At 37.6% G+C, this 19,625-nt stretch overlaps 1 protein-coding gene across 1 annotated transcript; it reads left to right on the top strand.

Annotated features, from left to right (window-relative positions):
* Window positions 1–599: 599 nt before the first annotated feature.
* On the top strand, window positions 600–5,292 carry mrps30 (mitochondrial ribosomal protein S30). Its single transcript, XM_051661859.1, has 5 exons — window positions 600–1,182; window positions 1,311–1,456; window positions 3,406–3,511; window positions 3,675–3,851; window positions 4,961–5,292. Exons 1-5 carry the CDS (start codon window positions 621–623, stop codon window positions 5,224–5,226), a joined length of 1,257 nt encoding a protein of 418 aa, XP_051517819.1. The 5' UTR covers window positions 600–620; the 3' UTR covers window positions 5,227–5,292.
* Window positions 5,293–19,625: the final 14,333 nt, after the last annotated feature.

Here is a 19,625-nt window from a genome sequence, read left to right on the forward strand (position 1 = left end):
AAGATGGCCGCCGAGTGGACCAACTTGTTTACATCCGGTGCTCAAGCATTGAAGCTTTCAAAATAAAAGTCCATTGAACTCCTTGGCTGTTCTCATGGGGTCATTCTTCGTATTTTATCCCCAGCTTGTTACTTTAGTTGTTCTCTAAAGCAGCAGTTTATAATATATAGTAGAAAATGTAATTGTTATGAAAATATTGTCACCAAGCAAAAAAATCTTAATTGGCGATTTTTTTTTTTTTTTTGTCTTTTCGTTTTGGGGGTAAATATGACACTGTTAAATAAAGATAAAATAAATAAAAAGGGCGTTTACATATATATATATATATATATATATATATATATTATTTTTTACATTTTTAACATGTTTAGAGTTCACCGTTTACATGATTGAAAGAGTTTCAAAATAAGTATTAAAGGTCTTTTCTAATTTAGTGGATGTAATACTTCGCTAAAAGTATCAATAGATTTAGAATATAGCTTTACATTTATCTTTTCACTTTGTAATAATATATTCAGAGAGTGGTTTTCTTATTTTCGTCTCATTCACTCCAGCAGATGGCAGTAGAAAACACGCACACTGACACTGAATGACAGAAGAAGAAGTCACGTGGAGAAAACATGGCGTCTTGCCGCAGATTGCCCTTGCAACCGTTTATCTGCAGTAAATCAGCACACCTCGCCTGTAATCGAAATGTCCAGGTTCAAGCTTCAACAGCGAAGAGTTTATATCCGCCTATTCTGCCATCTCGGACCGCGAAAAGTAAGTCAGCCAAGAGACGTGTAGTGTCTGAATTCTTCGAGCAGCTGCGCTCGTGCACGGCACACGAGAAAATCAGAGCGCTCACGCGCGTACAGCGCAAAAAGTACGTGATTTATCCGCAGACATTCGCTCTCAATGCGGACAAATGGTATCAACACTACACCAAAACTGCATATATCAGCGGTCTGCCCGAGAAATACACCGCATCCGCCGGGGACAGTTCAATAGATGAATCGATATCTGAGTTTCAATCCCTGGTCTGCAACTCCATCTTACAAGAACACTGGTACATGAAGAAAGGGAGAACTTTCACCCATAAAGAGCAAGAGCATTTTGCCACTCCTTTTGTAAGGAACATAGTGTGTGGCCTGAGAAATGTTCTGGCCAAAGAAAATCCAGTGCTCGGCCTGTCTAGTTTAGGTAAGTCTGCCCTACACCATCACTTCTATAATGTATCATGAAGAAATCATCCTGTCTAGTTTAAAGGATTCATGTTGCATAAGAATGTATGAGATGTGAATGCAATCCTATCGGTTTTTATTTTGTAGATTTTGACCCCCAAGTGAACTTTTACTGGTTGAGGGGAGAAAGGACAATTCCAAGAGGACACCGGAGTGGACGGGTCGAGCCAATGAGATTCCAGATTGATGATAAACCACACAGCCAGATAAGAGTCCCACAACAACTTCCTGAGGTAGATTACCTCACTTTATATGAGGCTTTATTTATGGGATGTTAAAATGAGAAATCTTTTAAAAATCTAGTTTAAACATATACGTATCAATCACCTTTTTGCCTAAGGTCGCTTTCCACTCTTAATTAATCTACAAACAAACAGAGAAAACGAAAAGTTTATCCAGTCAGAATTTATTCCTTGATGCTTACAAGCGAAGCGTGACAACTGTTCCACAAATCGTATGCCCAAAGCAGCGCGTGAGTTTGAGCTTCAGGCCTTCAGAATCCCTCAACAGTGCAAATGAATGAGCAACTAAAGTCAGATTGTCAGATTCATCATCCAATCAGATTGATTTATTTGTTCTTGGTGGGTGTGGTCTTTAGTATATGTCCCGGTCGAGGCCTTTTAGCTGGCCATGAGTGACGCAATCACGCTTTAAGTGATGTACGTCATTTGAAAGCGAAGAGCGCGAGATCGTCATCATTACCGTTATCGCTATTGAGAAAGAGATCCTTATGGATTTAAAAACACGAGATGTTCTGCATGACTATGTGATTTCTTAATTTATTAAACAGGAAAGGAGGACTGATTTTCACTTCAAGTAAATTGGTATGTGCTTTTTGCATTGTTATAGCAACATCAGGAGTTTTCTAAGTGTAAATTAGACTGCTTGAGCATTCAGTGTCGGATCAAGTTTTGAAAAGTAACCAGAATCCCCTTACGAAACAAAATTTATAGACCTCCTTGGTAGATTCATATTGAAAAATTATGATTTTTGAATGTCAGTTCGGGAGACGTTCATTTCACAAAACAGTCATGCTGCAGTTAAAATTAGGCTTGCTTGAGTATTAAATGCCGTTTCAAGTTCTGGCTTTCGAGCGTGGACGTGTTTTTAAAATGTCAGTTGGTATTATTAGTTAGTTGCGACATAATGTATGACGTAATGTCCATAGGCAAAGAGTGCCTTATTCATTGTGAAACTGTTTTCTTAATGGAATGAATTGCATTGATATATTATTATTATTATTATTATTATTATTTTATTGTTTTCTGTCTCTGGACAATTATACCACTTAACTTTAACCCACAGAAATAAAAAATATTAATTACTTTTAACTCACAACTTGAAAACATGTTCATCATAGTGGAGGCGTATTTAAGTAATTGTTTTTTGTGAATTGCATTTTTTAATGTATTTTTTTAATAACTTAAAGGAATATTCCGGGTTTTTAATACAAGTTAAGCTCAATCGACAGTATTTGTGGCATAATATTGATTACCACAAAAAATTATTTTGTCTTGCCCCTCCTTTTCTTTAAAAAAGCAAAAATCTGTTACAGTGAGGCACTTACAATGGAAGTGAATGGGGGTCAATCTGTAAACATTAAAGTACTCACTGTTTCAAAAGTATAGCCACAAGATATAAACATTATGTGTGTTAACATGATTTTAGTGAGAAAAAAATCACATTTTCTGTGTGAAGTTTAGTCAATTTTACAACTTAGTTGCTATGAGATGTAATGTCAACAAACACTAAAATGACTGTAAAAATTACGATTTAAACAACTTTACACCTCAAATAATACATGAGTGTAACAGAAGAATGAAAGTGCTTTTTACAGTTATAAGCTTCACATTTCCATCTTTAAACCCTCCAAAAATTGCTCCATTCACTTCCATTGTAAGTTACTCACTGTTACCAAGATTTTTGCTTTTTTTTTTTTTTTATAAAGAAAAGGAGGGACGAATCGAAATAATGCCACAAATACTGTCGATTGAGATGAACTTGTATTCAACATGTCATTGTCCCTTATGCAAATTTAAATCATGACTAAAGACATGTTTTAAAATTAAACATTGTTTAACAGTCTTTTAATTTTTGCTGTCTTCCCATTTTGTAAGATGAAAAGAAGTATCATTAATAATTGATATGTGATCAGTAGTGAACATGATTTCATTTCTTACAGTTTGTTCCTCTGGAGGCAGATATCTCTGCTGAATTTCCTGTAATCCATTCTGCACCTGACCTGCTACCTTTGTTCAGGAGACAGTATGACAACAACATCTTCATAGGTTTGTTTGTCTCCAATACATTTTCTAGTGATTCTTCATGTATTGTTTTTGACTTCTTACAAAATGGAGCATCAGAGATTAAACCATCAGTTTTAAATAATTGTCCAAAACGGTATGTTAAAGGTATGTGCGTGTTGTTTTTCCCTCCTTTGTTACCGCACAGGTGCCAAACTGGAAGATCCCTGCTGCTATGGCCACACACAGTTTCACATGATCCCTGATAGGTTCCGCAGGGACAAAAGGAGAAAGGAAGGCCTCTCTGATCAGATTGAGGTGTCACTTAGAGCCAATGGTATTGCCAGCCTGTATGCATGGACAGGGGCACAGGCTATGTACCAAGGTTAGTGTTTCTATACGTTTTAGATCACATTGTTGCTATAAGGAGTTTTTTCAAAGTTTCTGTAAGCAGTGTTAGTCATTCTGGAACTTCCTCAAGACTTAGCCATTGAATTAGAAACAAGTTGTCAAGTTGAGACCGCTATAATTGAGAGCAGCACGATTTTTTCTGTAAAGCTGTTTACTGAAGACATAAAGGCATGACCTTCTGTAAAGCTGCTTTGAAACGATGTGTGAAGTAAAAGAGCAGAAGTCGTCCTGGCTCAAGTTAAAGGGATAGTTCACCCAAAAATGAAAATGTAGTCATTGTTTACTCACCCCTGTGTTGTTATAACTGTATATACAGAAAACACAACAGCTGCACACAAACCAGAGAACAGAACTTACAAACGTGTCTGAAGAGTTTGTAGTGGGAGATTAGATGCATTTCAATGTCCAGCCTCTGGTTCCAACAAATAAGGCTGGACATTGAAATGCATCTAATCTCCCACTACAAACTCTTCAGACACGTTTGTAAATTCTGTTCTCTGGTTTGTGTGCAGCTATGTTGTGTTTTCTGTTGTTAATATTGTTGGTTGTCCTGTTGAAGCGGAGCCAAATTAGTTTTTCGCTCGAACGCCCCATCTCGCGGGTGCTGCAACTATTGTTGCTCTCGTGCAAAGAGCTCTCGCGTGCAGACGCATGAACGCACACAGGACATCAACGGTCAGTGAACAATTTTACTAAATAATACACTAGGTTTCGGTTTGTTTCGCACCAAACCTTATCGAATGCTTTCATAACAATCAGGAGTCTCATGGAATAGTTTATTAGACTTCTGAATTATACTTTGTTCATTTGAAGCTTGAAGAGGTGGTCACCATAAACTGCCATTGTATGAGGACAACATTTTTTCACAATTACCCCCTTTGTGTTAAGAAAAATTCATATGGGGTTATAACAACACAGGGGTTGAGTAAACAATGACTGAATTTTCATTTTTTGGTGAACTATCCCTTTAAGATGTACAATGCACTTCATTCAGATTGAATGGGACGATTTAGTGAGCTTACCGATATACTTAAATTCATTCTTTCCTAATCACTGTCCATAAATACTTTGTGTTCTGCAAAGGATTTTGGAGTGAAGAGGATGTGAGCAGGCCGTTTGTGTCCCAGGCTGTTATCACAGATGGACAGCACTTCTCATTTTTCTGCTACCAGCTCAATACTCTGGCTTTGACCCCAAGGACCGACAGCAACAATGCCAGGAAGAACTTGTGCTGGGGCACAGAAAGCATGCGATTATATGAGAGAATCACAGACGGAGACGTGGTGGGCTGGAATGATGCCGTTATGAGGCTGCTTGTTCAGTTTTTATTGAATGCGCCAAAAGTTTGAAATGCAGGAGCATAGAAATGTATGATGAGCTTGTATGTTATGAGTGTCAATAAACATAATACATGCCGATGTGTCTTGTTGACTTTATTCACATTTTATTTAAAGTTAAAGTGTCTTTTCTGCACCATTAGGAGCACAAAACAGAATTGCAAAATACAGGTTTCCCCAAACGCTACTATCCCTTTTCTGCTTTTGGACCTATACCATTATTCAGACAAACTAATCAATTCCCCACTGAACAGTTTGTTAAAGTTTGCCCTGCCCCAAACTCTATTGGTTAAGTCAGTGTAGAACTGCTTGAACAGATCAATCTTCGAATGTCTTAGTTATTTCTGCACAATAAAGTGGGATGGGGTAAAATATTTCAGTATAAAAAGTGTGTACACCCTTTTTTACAAGTACATACAAGTAATTGTGTTAATGTTTTGGGTCATTTGGTGAAAATAGGATTACACCACATGGGTAAATGTGATAACTTCTAAAACACAAGCTGTGCATAAAAATTAATTCTTATTGGTAAGCATGTAAACAGTATATTTTATGTAAACATACCATCTAAAATAAATGTTACTTGGGCCTCCTTTTCTCTGAAGATGCATGAATAATGTCCAAGGTCTCTGGAATGTATACTGAAATTATGAATAAAGTTAAACAATGTAAAGTCATTTTTGTAATGTGAATTGGTTGGTTTACTTCGTGTTTTGTATTATTTTAATGTTGTTCAGTACATTCAGTGGGGTTTGAAAATGAAAATGCTTCTATTTTGCACTCTTATAATGTAATACAAAAAATACTGTATATTATATCAACATAACAATACAAGTAAAAGGCTAAGAAATGTACATGAATTTCAAAATGTCTTAGTATGTCCCCCGTTTGATTTAATGGCAGCATGCACTCAAACTGACATGAACTTCAAAAGTTTGTGCAAAACCTGATGATCCATGTTATTCAGCATGATTTGAAAATGTTCCAAAGAGCAAGTTGGGTGCTTTAAGGATAGAAAATAAATCTGAGTTAACATGGTCAGTGACATAAATTTAACATATTTGGTCACTAAATAAAATTTCCAAGAAATCGATAATTTGTAAATGTTATGAAAGTATCTGTACTGAATTATAAAAGAGTAGAAAATAGCATTTTTACTATTGAACTTTTGCATGCCGCTGTATTATGATATTTTATAGTTACTGTATAAATTAAACATGTAATTACTTTCTATAATAAACATACTTCACATACTTACATCTCTTTAAGGACAATCTGCTCATTGTTTTTATATACAGTTTCTTCAAAGTTTTCAATTTCTTGTCCATCTTTTGTCACATAGCCAGTAATGAAGGGGAGGTTATCTGGTAAATCAGTTAAGTTCTATATATTGGGGTGTCAGGATTGCAAGTTCTTCAATAATGGCACGATTTTGACCTGTATGCTGAGAAATTGTAGCCTGATCAGCTAAATAAACTTTTTCATTTAGTAAGCTACGATTTGTATTTTTATTTCTAGTAAATTCAGCAATTCTTATTACTTTATCACAAATTTGTGACCAAATTTGCACTCTTTTATTATGCTGTTGATGTCAAATGCATGCTGGTACTGGCTAATAAGGGTTATATGTTGGCCTACCTTTGGACACAGCTCTCCATGTTGTAATTGCAGGATTAAACACTGGGGAGGGGGTTGTCTCTGTAAAAATAAAAAGGAACTTAATGACATTTATTAAAATTCTACTAACTTACCATTCACATTAAAAGTGTATGACAGAGAAACCAGGCAACCACAACAGTTAAGAGTAAAATTCAGAACATTGCATTGGTGTTTTAAATGAAGTCTTGTGTAACAGCATTAGGATGGGCAAGGAGGAGGGGGGAACCGGCTGAACAGTCAATGTAAAATGTAATGATATAAATGAACTTAAAACAACATAAAACATAAGGACACAGACACACATACAACGCGGCCGCTCGGATCTCTCTCTCTCCCAAACTGGCATCTCCGCTCCCCTTTATCTCTCTCTCCCGCTGAACAGCTGATTCTGCATCGGCGTGCACCCTCACGGCCCGGCCACGCCCTCCTGCTCGTCACACCTTGTTTTAGCATATTTTTTACTCTCTTTCTTCTGCTGAACACAAACAAAGATTTTTAGAAGAATTTTTCAGCTCTGTAGGTCCATACAATGCAAGTGAATGGTGACCAGAACTTTGAAACTCCAAAAAGCACATAAAGGCAGCATAAAAGTAATCCATACCACTCAAGTGGTTAAATCCATGTCTTCAGAAGCGATATGATAGGTGTGGGTGAGAAACAGATCAATATTTAAGTCCTTTTTTACTATAAATCTTCACTTTCACATTCTGAATGCGACAGTGGAGATTTATAGTAAAAAAGGCCACCATTCAGAAGCGGACTGGCCATCGGGAGAACTGGGAATTTTCCCAATGGGCCGGCTGCAAAATGGGGGCACAATATGCCAAAGTGGGCTGCAAAATGATGAAGGGGACCAGGATAAGCTGGGGGGGGGCAAAATGCTGCCCTGATATGCTGAAGGGGACACCCCTCCCCCCACCCTTCGGCAACTTCTCATCACACGCACTTCGTAAACCTTATTTAGTAGGCTACTTTACAAATAAAATGTAGGACATTGTCATCCATTCATTGCTGTACAGTTTGCTGTTAACGTAGTCTAATGAGTCATTAAAATCATGTGAAACTGTATTGTATATGGTGTTTTTTATGAAAAGGTGTCTGTAATTTTTTATCATATATACTGCATTTTCATTAAATTTATCTCTGTAAATTTTGTGGGAGAATGCTCGCAGAGATAGCGCTTCAGGATTAAAGTGTTTCATGCAAGGGCGTAGGTTTGGTTTGAAAGTTGGTAGGGACATATAGCAAGGATCATATTGAAAATGTTGGTATTAAGAAAATACTGGTAATATCTGTCTGGTAATATAGGCAAAATAACATTATTACCTCATATACCAAGTAGAATTTCTTACACTGTTTCTCTGCCAATCCATATGAAATATTAGCCTTTTGTTTTAAGAATTTCTGAAGAATAAACAAATTAAGAACTGACCACTGCACGGTTAGGAGGAAATATGTGATATGCAAAAGAAACTTGGATAATTTGCAGCGATATGGGATGCGATAAAACATAAGGTTAAATCAAATGTTATTTAACTCGAGAAAATAATATCCAAGGGACATAAAGTGACATTCTGTAAAATGTATTATCCAGCATAATAAAAAGGAAATCTAAACAAAAGGTAGGATAAATTAGACATTTACATGTGCAAAATGACATCACAAGATGAACAATAATGGGGAGAATGGAACATTAGAACATTGACATTTTCCCCGATTTTCTGCTTTCCAGCTCCGCTCACCCCCATATAATCTTTATTCATATTGCTTATATGCAGTGGCCTGCACAGACCTCAGCAGGGACAGAGGAGAAAGGATAAAAAAGGGCACTGATCTTTACTGTTATTATTTATTTTAAAGAGTAGCACCTATGTATACTTAACTTATTCTTTGCTTTTTGATATTTAAGCATTTTTCTTGTATTATAAACATAATTTTTCCCATTATTTTCTTTTTGAAATAGCCTATTCTGTTATGTTCCTTACAAAAAGCACCATATTTCCAGACATGATAATCCCATGTTTTTGACATGTGTCATAGTAAAACCATGGTATTTTTTAAGCATCTTGGAGTACTATGACAGTGTCATGAAACATGAGTAAAATCATTCAGTGCCATGGCATTACCCTGGTAATAGCACAGTGTCTTTTGTTGTTGTGGTTGTTATAGGGCTGTAATATTTTTCTTGTGTTATCACTCTTTTCACTTCTCTCATCTCTTCAGTTAATGGCAGTATTCTATAAAAGACCTATTACATTTCTATCACTGAATACGACGCGACCGCTCCCATTATAATTAATAATGTGTCTACACCGCAGGTGTGCCATGTGATGTCGGAAATGCGGTAGCAATCGAGTATTAATCTGTTGATGAATTTACAACACAATACTATGTCTCGTTTGGAAGGCTGCGTGTTAGGTAGGACGCGTGAATGCTGCAGTATACCGAGTGTCCTCGTTTAAACGAGACGGCCTTCGAAGGACAAACGGAAATGGAACGTAACATGGTTGCTATGACAGCACGCCACTCTTTAACAAGCTCGAGCGCTTTGAGTGAGAAGGGAACAAAGTCCCTTTAGAAGGGAATGTATGAGGTACATTTTAGGAGAGTTATGATGTAAAGAGAAAATAAAATAGATTTTACAGGTGTACTTTTAGTCTAATACTTTATTTTAATTATATATTAATATAATTATACATATTATATAATCTGCACCCATCTACTGAGGTACTTCAACTTGGGAATTAACATTACTTGCGTTTGAACATCATATTTACGGGCAAATTGGCGTCTTTTTTTTTTAGACATTTCCGTTGAAGCAAAGAATTGTGGGTTGTGATAGTCCACGAAGGATACACCTCATGCATCCTCTGAATTCCCGTGAAAGATTCACATTCAAAGTGTCCTGCTCGCTTTTATGAAACGAGACAGCCTCAATGACGTATGCGGCCGAGAAATGCGACCACCGGAGGACGCATCCTCCCAAACGAGACACAGTCTAGTGGGCATTTTATCTGACCTGTGTTGGTTTGCATTTATCGTTCTGTGAGTACACAGCCATAACTAAACAAAAGCAATGTCATTTCTGGATTCAAAAGTATTTATTAAATTATTGTAGCATCAAAAATGAGTTCAAAGTATGTAAACATGTTTAGTTACATATTATTTATTATTCATGTTGCCTGCATTGCAGACAGAAAATAAAGGGGGAAATTACTGTACACTTGCTCTTGAGTCGCCTATATAATAATAGGCCTACATAAACATGAAAAATAAATCATCTAAATAATTAATAGCTACGTGCCTCAATAACACAAAATTGGTGTCGTTTTAAAGACTTTACATGCATACAGGCAATATAACCAACTCTTACCAGGTGCTTTTTAATTTGCGGACAAATTAGAAGTTTTCCATTTTCCATAATTTATGAAATATGATTATTTACTCTACACAAACATATGGTCAAATCATTGTGCCGATTGGAAACAACACATTATTTCACTCGACCTGTATCTTTTAAAACCCCCATCTGTGATTGGTAAGCCAAATTGATAGTACCAAACTATGGATTTGGAAAGCCATGGATTGAGCCAGTTTTGTTGGGCTGGTCGGGATGCTCAAACATACAGAGCCACATTGTTTACACTTTTCGAGTAAATCAACCAACAAATGGCTTATAGTTAATAGTAGTCTCTGCATATTAAGTTAAGAAATGAGAAAAAAATTTCAACATCTAAAAAGTAAAAAAAAAATAATTAATTGATCTTTAAAAAAATGTGATCAAAAGCAAGTGTTTCCGCTGAGCTATGACAAAATTAATGACTAATTAATATTTTGTATGTATTCATTCTTTTTCTATTTAATAAAACATATATATACATATATACAATCTTGCTATTTTGAGTAAATATTATGATAGCCATACTATGTTTTTTAAGCTGTCAGGCTGTTGGACTAATAGTGTTATGAGTGAAACAGATTAGCCAGTCACCAGAATTGCTGAGAGTGACAGGGGCCAGACGGGGCCAGTCATAGTGCAGGGTCTGCCTCTGGTGCAGGGCTTTTTTTACAGCCTGATTCAACTGACACCATAAACAGAAGAGATTAATGTCACAAGTTAAAAGATTTAGCCTTTCTGAGAAAGCACACGTTTAACTGTAATGATATAATAAAGAAAGAAATATAATGGGAGCAACTAATTTGTTATTTATTGCATACTTTTTTCATAGAAACAATAAAATTTTTTTACTTTTTTATTTTATTTTCTGAAATAAAAAATCAAACAAATCTCCCTAAACTTTTAGTCTACATTACCATTCAAAAGTTGTTTATGTTTTTGAAAGATTGAATTGGTTGGGTCCAGTTTTCTTCACTCACACACAGAATATCCTTCATCACTCAAAATAACAATAGACTGAGTTTCTAGATAAAGGTGTGTCTTTTGGGCATTTTTGAAACCAAAATTCGACTTTTGTGCTTAATACCTCAGTAACCCAAAGATATTTTTTGTAATTTCCACACTTCATTAAGTAGCACAACTGTTTTCAAGTATGCTAAGATAATAAGAAACATTTCTCTAACACCAAATTAGCACATCAGAATGATTTCTTAAGGATGGGGTAACAGTGTTTTCTTAGCAGAAAGGAGAAATGTCTTCTAAAAAATCGCCTGTGCCTTCGCAGGTAAAGACAGTTATTTCAAACAGTAATAATTTTAACATTAAATAACATTATTCACTGTGTTGCAGAACAATTAAATGCTGCTTCAGCAAACAGAATTATTAATCTCTTTCAAAAACATAAAAATGTCTTAGTGATTGCAAATTGTACTGAATTGTAGAGTAAGTGGTAATAGGGTACTGATAAAGGGTAAAGATATATTATGCAACGGGTTGGCTGTACACCAGAACAACACCGCCAGCGGTTCCGCTCCCTAACCCTGAGCGAAGCCGGCTGACTGTTCACGTTTGCCCAGCAGCTCCGTGATGCCGGAAGTGGGTGCTAGCTGTGGAAGACCGCGACGTGGAGGACGACATCGATCTGATGGTGCTGGAGCAGTTGACCATTCACCTACCCCGAGGAACCACGGAATGGGTCCAGTGCCATCGCCCCACGTCGGTGGATGATGCCATCCAGCTGGCCGAAGCCCATATGGCGGCCTACCCAGAAGCCAGTGAGCAGCAGTCCAGATCTCTCTCTCTCGCTCACTCTCTCCCTCTTGCTGCTCCTCCCCCTGTTATACCAGCATCTTTTTATTGGAATGCCTCATTCCCAATGTGCTCTAAGTCCTCATGGTGGCGTAGTGACTCGCCTCAATCCGGTTGGCGGAGGAGAAATCTCATTTGCTTCTGCATCTGAGACTGTCAATCTGCACTTCTTATCACGTGGCTGTTTAGCGCATTACCGCGGAGATGTAGCGCGTGAGGAGGCCCACGCTGTTCACAGCGGCATCCATGCACAACTCACCACGTGACCCACCGAGAGCGAGAACCACACATTATAGCGACCACAAGGAGGTTACCCCATGTGACTCTACCCTCCCTAGCAACCGGGCCAGTTTGGTTGCTTAGGAGACCTGGCTGGAGTCACTCAGCCCTGGATTTGAACTCACAACTCCAGGTGTGGTAGTCAGCGTCAATACTCGCTGATCTACCCAGGCCCCCCTTTATATCAGCATCTTAAAATCCTGCACCTCTAACACAATCGTTAAATTTTTAAGGTGTCTTCCTGAAAAGGGTGCTTGGCGGGTGTAAAAGCAGAATTGCTGTGTGACGGCTGAATGTAAAAGGAGGCCATTTATGTATTTTTTCACTTCAAGTTGATATGATGCTGTATAAATGTAGTATAGTGTAGCCGATGTAAAATGTAATGCTGGTAGCTGATTCTGTCATAATTGAACTAATTTAGATTTTTAGAAAAATTCAGAGAAAAACCTGACTTTATATTCATGCAGTACTGTGAATGAGATGTCAACGGTATGAAAACCGAGGTATACCATGAAACCGTTACATTGTATGTATGATGAGTGACATATTTCATTCAGGTTTGTTATTGTTTTATTTGGGTGCCCAAAATAGAATTTCAATGTAGGCATTTTTTTAAAAATGAAATAGTTTACACAGCTGTTTTACTGAACAAACAACTGATCACAAAAATATATTTGAACATATTTACATTTTTATTTGTATTTAATGAAGCCTTTAGAAAAGGGATCAGTTTCGTCATAAGTTGACCATCATGTAAAATTTATGGCTGAAAAAAGTCAATGAGCATCTTCTGTTCTTTCTACAATGTAAATGTAAATTGCAATTACTTTGACATTTCTCTGAAACACTGCAAAGAATCATAACAGTCAAAGCAAATTCAAACATGTCATGAATGTTACACTGCACAATAAATCTGCACTATATACAATACAACCACCCAGGTACATACCTGTATTAACCCCATCCCAGTAGAGAAGCAGCAAGATGAGATGCGTTACATGAGCCATGGCTGCAGCCATGGTGACTTTACAGAACTGGTGTACGCTTGCAGCTTCCTGCTTTAAATTTATCATGAGTGTCAGGACGTGGCAACAGCCCTTCCTGATCAAATGATGACAATTCTTGTACTGTAATATCCCTTCATACTGAGATTGATCAGGCACTGGGACAACTTTTGGCACATCTCAAATTTACAATTCACACCAAAGAGACACTCTGTATTCAATGAAGTGCCTGTTATTATAAAAGTGAATTTTGCTTACTTTATGTGCTTATCAGGTTCTTAAACCATGTTGTGAAATTATTCAATACTAGAACACCTTTCTTTTAGCTGTTAAATATTAGATTGTAATATGACTGTGAGTCAGTACACAGAATATTGCGGTGCTTTATTGTGATTCTCTAATCAGATTAGATATACCTAAAATGTAATCTAAATGATTATGTTACTTGTTACAATTTTAGTTAATTGGTACCAGATAACATTTCAGAAGAAATCTTATCAACACTGTTCTCAAAAAATTGCGCCATTTGTGTGCTATGTGTGTCCCCATGATTTATTACTGAAATTGTTAACGTTTTAATGTATATTTAACACTGATTTTACTCACTTTATTTATTTTTTCATTGTTTTTTAGAAATAAATTGTTCTTGGCATAAATAACAAGACTGATTTTAAATAATGTGGTGTCATGCAATGATATTTACTTCAACCCCATAACGTTCAACCACAAAACATTGTGAATGTAACAGGGTTGGCACAAAACATTTAATTGTATTTTTATTTTATTTTATTTTTTTATTACAAAGTGCTGAAGCTGAATGGTACTCCTTGAATTGTCTCAGTTATCTTTAACAATAATAAATACAGTGGCAAGATGTGATAAATCCCTTGCTCAGTTGTGAAGGAGGAAGCAGGGGCCAGGTGAACAGTGCAGGTAAACCTTTTGTTACTTTTCAGCACTACAAAAGTGAACACACACAGAGTCGGCTTTGTGCATCTCTCTCTCTCCTCTGGCGGTCTGGACTGTCTTTATATCCCTCTCCAGCTCTCACTGCAACATAAAACAGCTGTATGAGATAATTTCCCACAGGTGTCAATCCTTACTGCTCTTCCTCTCCCAGCCTTGCTCTCCACAGACATTGCTCGGCCACGCCCCCATCTCCACACAAGAAAAAGTATGTGAACTCTTTGGAATTACCTGCATTTATTTAAAAAAAAAAAAAAAAATCTTAAAATCTGGTTTGATCTTAATCTAAATTACAAAAATTAACAAAAAATAATCTGTTTTAACTAATAACACACAAATTATTGTATTGTTCTTGTACATATTGAATACATCAAATGTATGTGAACCCCTAGGCTAATGACATCAACAAAAGCTAATTAGAGTCAGGAGTTAACAAACCTGGCATCCAATTAATGAATCGAGATTGGAGGTGTGGGTTAGAGCTACTTTGACTTATAAAAAGCACTCAAACATTTTGAGTTTGCTATTCACAAGAATCATCTGCTGATGTGGACCATCCCTCACCAAAAAAGTGATCTCAGAAGACCTATGATCAAGAATTATTGCTTTGCATAATGCTGGAAAATGTTACAAAGTTATCTTGAAGAGCTTAGATATTCTTCTGTCCACAGTTAGACAAATTGTCTATAAATGGAGACGATTTAGTACTGTAGCTACTCTCCCTAACCCTTATGTTCTGTTAGGGGTCTATATGACCCCAGACCCTCTTCAAATAGTAAAAAAACATATGCATCGTTATTTTTTTTATCATGATATTTCATGAATTTTCCAAATTACATAAGATCTTTTCAGAAATTTGTTTTTTACTTAATGGTAATGTTTCTGATGTCCGCTATGACACGACTACACACATGTGATGTTTGGGGTCATATTGACTCTTGTAATAAATGTTATTGAGAGCAAAGTATTTTCACATGCTTTGAATCTTTTTTGTACCTAAGGTGCAATATCTCAATACAAAACACTCTCTCTCTCTCTCTTTCTCTCTCTCTCTCACACACACACACACACTCTCTTTCTCTCTCTCGTTCTCTATCATACACACACACACAAAATTACTTTTTGCAATGTTCCCACGGAGGGGGGAAGGGTGCGTCTGCAAGAATCTGTGGTATACACCTGTAAATCCCTGGGAAAACTACTTTGTCTCTAATTTGTCTGGCATAGGCCACACTCACTCTCTCTCTCTCTCTCTCTCACTCACACATACACACACAACTCTCTCTCTCTCTCTCTCTCTCTCTCTCACACAGTCAGACAAACATACATGCTCTCACTCTCACATGTGCAGACACACATATACATGCTCTCTCACTCACAAACACACACTTTCTCTCTCTTTCTCTATCATACACACACACACAAAATTACATTTTGCAATGTTTCCACAGAGGGGGGAAGGGTGCATCTGCGAGAATCTGTGGTATACACCTGTAAATCCCAGGGAAAAATGTAGAGTTTCTACCTTGTCTGGTATGGGGTGGAGCAAGCAAATAAAAAGGGAAAGACAGGATAATCTGAATCATTCTAAAACTTCTACACTGCTAGGTTTCTCTCGTGGCTATGTTTTGGTTTTGTAAATGAATAAAAGAGCTAGATTCAGTGTTTTTGAGGCACGGGAAAAACACCGAACGTGCCTCACTGACAGTGAATTTGAGGAGGATGTGTCAGAGTCAGACAATGCTTCTGAAATCGATGATGTTGTGGAGGACCCAGATTATGTTGGATCCTCCTCTGAGAGAGCAATGCTCCAGAGGATGGCCCCTCTGAATCCTCACAACCACAAGGGGCCCCTGTTGCTCAGCTACCCAGACCAGGCACATTTGTTTCCAAAAATGGAAAATTGTCATGGTCTCTCTCACCACCTGAGCAAAGGGGTAGATTTAGCAATACAAATACAATCAAAATGGTCCCGGGTCCTACCAGGTATGCAGTAAGCCATGTCATAGACATAAAGTCGGCTTTCGAGCTTTACATCTCACCTCCAATTGAAAGAATTATTCTTGAGATGACAAATTTAGAGGGGAGGCAGGTTTATGGTGACAAGCAGAAAGATGTAGATGTGATCCTCCTTCCAAGCTATATTGGGCTACTGCTCCTTGTTGGAGTATACAGATCAAAAGGTGAGGCTACAAGTAGCCTTTGGAATGCAAAGACTGGTAGAGCTATTTTCCCATCTACCATGTCTCTTGAAACTTTTCATGTCCTGGCACGAGTCATATGATTTGACAACAGGGAGACAAGAGTTCACAGGAGGGAACATGACAAACTGGCAGCCATAAGGGATGTTTGGGATAGATGGGTTCAGCAACTGCCCCTCTTCTATAACCCATGTCCCTGTGTGACTATCGATGAATGTCTTGTTCCGTTCAGAGGAAAATGTCCCTTTCGGCAGTACATGCCAAGCAAGCCTGCAAGATATGGTATAAAGATATGGGCAGCTTGTGATGCCAATAATAGCTATGCTTAGAAATTACAAGTCTACACAGGAAAACCTCCTGGAAGTGCATGAGAAAAAAACCAGGCTATGAGAGTTGTGTTGGATGTCACTGATGGGCCTCTCTGGCCATAATGTGACATGTGACAACTTTTTTACTTCATATGCATTAGGAGAAGAACTGCTGAAAAGAAAGCTTACAATGTTGGGCACAATAATAAAAAACAAGCCAGAGCTTCCAAACGAGCTTGTTCAGACTAAAGGAAGGGAGACAACATCGTCCATCTTTGCATTCACTGACACTACTACACTTGTCTTCTACTGCCCCCCCAAAAAATAAAAATGTCCTCCTGATGAGCACATTGCACAGAGATACATCTTTGAGCACCAGAGATGACAAAAAACCAGACATGGTGTTAGATTACAATAACACAAAAGGAGGGGTAGACAACCTGGCAAAGTGGTTGCCACATACAGCTGGACCACTTACACAAGACCGCTCATTGGCCCCAGGTAATATTCTTCAACATCCTGGATATAAGTGCATACAATGCTTTGTGATATGGTGTGCCATCAACAATGAGTGGTGTGGTGGCAAAATGAACCGGAGGAGAATGTTCTTGGAGCAGCTAGGATATGCCTTGGTGAGGCCTCACATTGACAGGAGAGAGCACCTTCCTAGGTCACTTTTTGCTGCATTCACTGTGAGGGAGATTCAAAGTCAGCCTGAAGCAATCACTTTTACAGCAGCTGCTGGAAAACATGGATGATGCCAGGTCTGCTCCAGAAAAAAATTATTCAAAGACTAACAAAATATGTCTGAAATGTCACAAGTATTTGTGTACAGCACATGCACAAATGATCTGTTCCTCTTGCATCTGAAGTTAATCTCTTTTGGTTTTCACCATTAGTATAATACAGAATCAGGAATTTTGTGGTGTGACAGGGTTTTAGGAGAAAGGTGTTTGGCCATCCTTTTTGTGTATTATATGTTATATATGTATATAGAGGGAATAAAAGAAAAACTCTTTGAATATCAGCAGTTCAAGACATATTGGTATTGGCAAAATCTATTACAAAGAGCACGTCAGTTATCTAGCTTTGGAAATGTTCTGTTTGAAAAAAGTTCTGTGTTTGTCTTAAGTAACAGTAATATGTGCCTGTTATTTTTTCACTAGCACTAGGGAACAGAGGCTGCGTCTAGCTGCCCTGTTGCCTGGAGGATACTGTAAATTTGCACATAGTTAGTCTGCCTAGTTGGTGAGTGTGTGGAAATAAAAAATCTTTCTATATACCATTTTTTTAAATTATTATTTTGTGTAATCAAAAGTTATATGGTTATTTTTAGATTTCATTAATTATTTTCTGAAACATGCCCTTAAAATTTGCCTGAAATTTACATTTGGCTGTCCTGTTACCCAGACGATGTGTATATACTGTAAATTTGCACATAGTTAGTTTGCCTGGTTAGTGAGTATATAGTAAAAAAAGCACTTTTGCATTTACTTAATTTTTCTTTTTTTAAAAACAATGATATCTGACCGGGGTCAGATTGACCCCAAACATAAGTAATGTTACTATTTTGGAAAACAATTTTTTTCTGTGATTTTTTTTTTTTTTCAAACAAAAGGGATATTTATATTTGTTCAATAACATATATAGAACATATACAGCTACATTTTTTCATTATTTTTTTGTAAATTAAGAAATGATATGGTTATTTCTGTATTTAGTTGCTTTTCTGAAATGCACATTCCTACTTCAGTAAATGTAAGAGTTAATGATACATTTATTTCTATTCTTTTATCAGTTCAATAAGCTCAGGATAAATGGAAAGGAACATTTAAGCAGGAAAAAAAAAAAAGGTTTATTTCATAATTATAATTATCATTTTCACACTTTAATCATTGGGGTAACAGTGACCCCAAACAATGAGGAAGTGAAGCAAATCTCAACAGAACATAAGGGCTAAAAGTGGCCGTCCAGCCAAGATGACTCAAAGGGCACAGCACAGAATGATCAATGAGGTAAAAAAAAAGAACCCTAGAGTGACAGCTAAAGACTTGAAGGCATCATTGGAACAAATACTAAAGTTACCTTTGGTTTGGCACTACGTTTATTGGCAAATTAATTTCTGCCCCATGGGCCTCAATGAGGGCTTGTTGCAATACCATATTTGACCACAGATTTCCACTGGAAAACCTGAGCGGCGCTGTGAAGTTCAGGTGGGCAGCAGACTCTCTGCCCCACATGCTTGAATATTTATATCAAAACAGTGTGTAACGGAGCTTTCAGCTACTTTACGACTTAAAAATAGAACAAAAACTTAAAATAGACATGCTTTTAAATACATAATGTAACAGTCACAACCTGTTACTAGGCTACTCCAAATGTAATTCTACCACCCACCACTAGGGGGAATCAAAGCACTCTATTATTTGGTATATAACCAGGTGAGTGGTAGAAGAAGAGAGATGTGTTTGGCAAAGGAAGCATGGCTTACCTATTGTTTGTAACTATCTCAGAGCCCTGAGTAGTGACAATAGTCGGGCCGCCCTCTGGTCAAGCGGCCATCCCAACACCTCAGCCATCTTCTCGAAGAGGTCGAGTTAGGCTTCGGGATTTTCGGCCAGCCCCAATTTGACTAGGGTGACCGGTGGGACAGTCGAGGTGTGCTCCGGGGTCGCAGCAGCAACCCCCTCGTGGGTGATCAGGCTCCGGAACGCCTGTCGGTCCTCCACTTGGGCTTGGAGCAGGAGTTGGAAATGCTGTTCCTGCTCCAGCCGCAGCTCGACGAGGG

This window comes from Myxocyprinus asiaticus, chromosome 3, assembly GCF_019703515.2.
Source record: "Myxocyprinus asiaticus isolate MX2 ecotype Aquarium Trade chromosome 3, UBuf_Myxa_2, whole genome shotgun sequence".
NCBI classification, from domain to species: Eukaryota; Metazoa; Chordata; class Actinopteri; order Cypriniformes; family Catostomidae; genus Myxocyprinus; species Myxocyprinus asiaticus.

Excerpts from the sequence above, each read along its gene's own strand:
- mrps30 (XM_051661859.1), top strand. The coding sequence starts at position 621 with ATGGCGTCTTGCCGCAGATTGCCCTTGCAACCGTTTATCTGCAGTAAA. Across the intron at positions 3,512-3,674 it reads TGACAACAACATCTTCATAG|GTGCCAAACTGGAAGATCCC; the intron begins GTTTGTTTGTCT and ends GTTACCGCACAG. Across the intron at positions 3,852-4,960 it reads GGCACAGGCTATGTACCAAG|GATTTTGGAGTGAAGAGGAT; the intron begins GTTAGTGTTTCT and ends TGTTCTGCAAAG.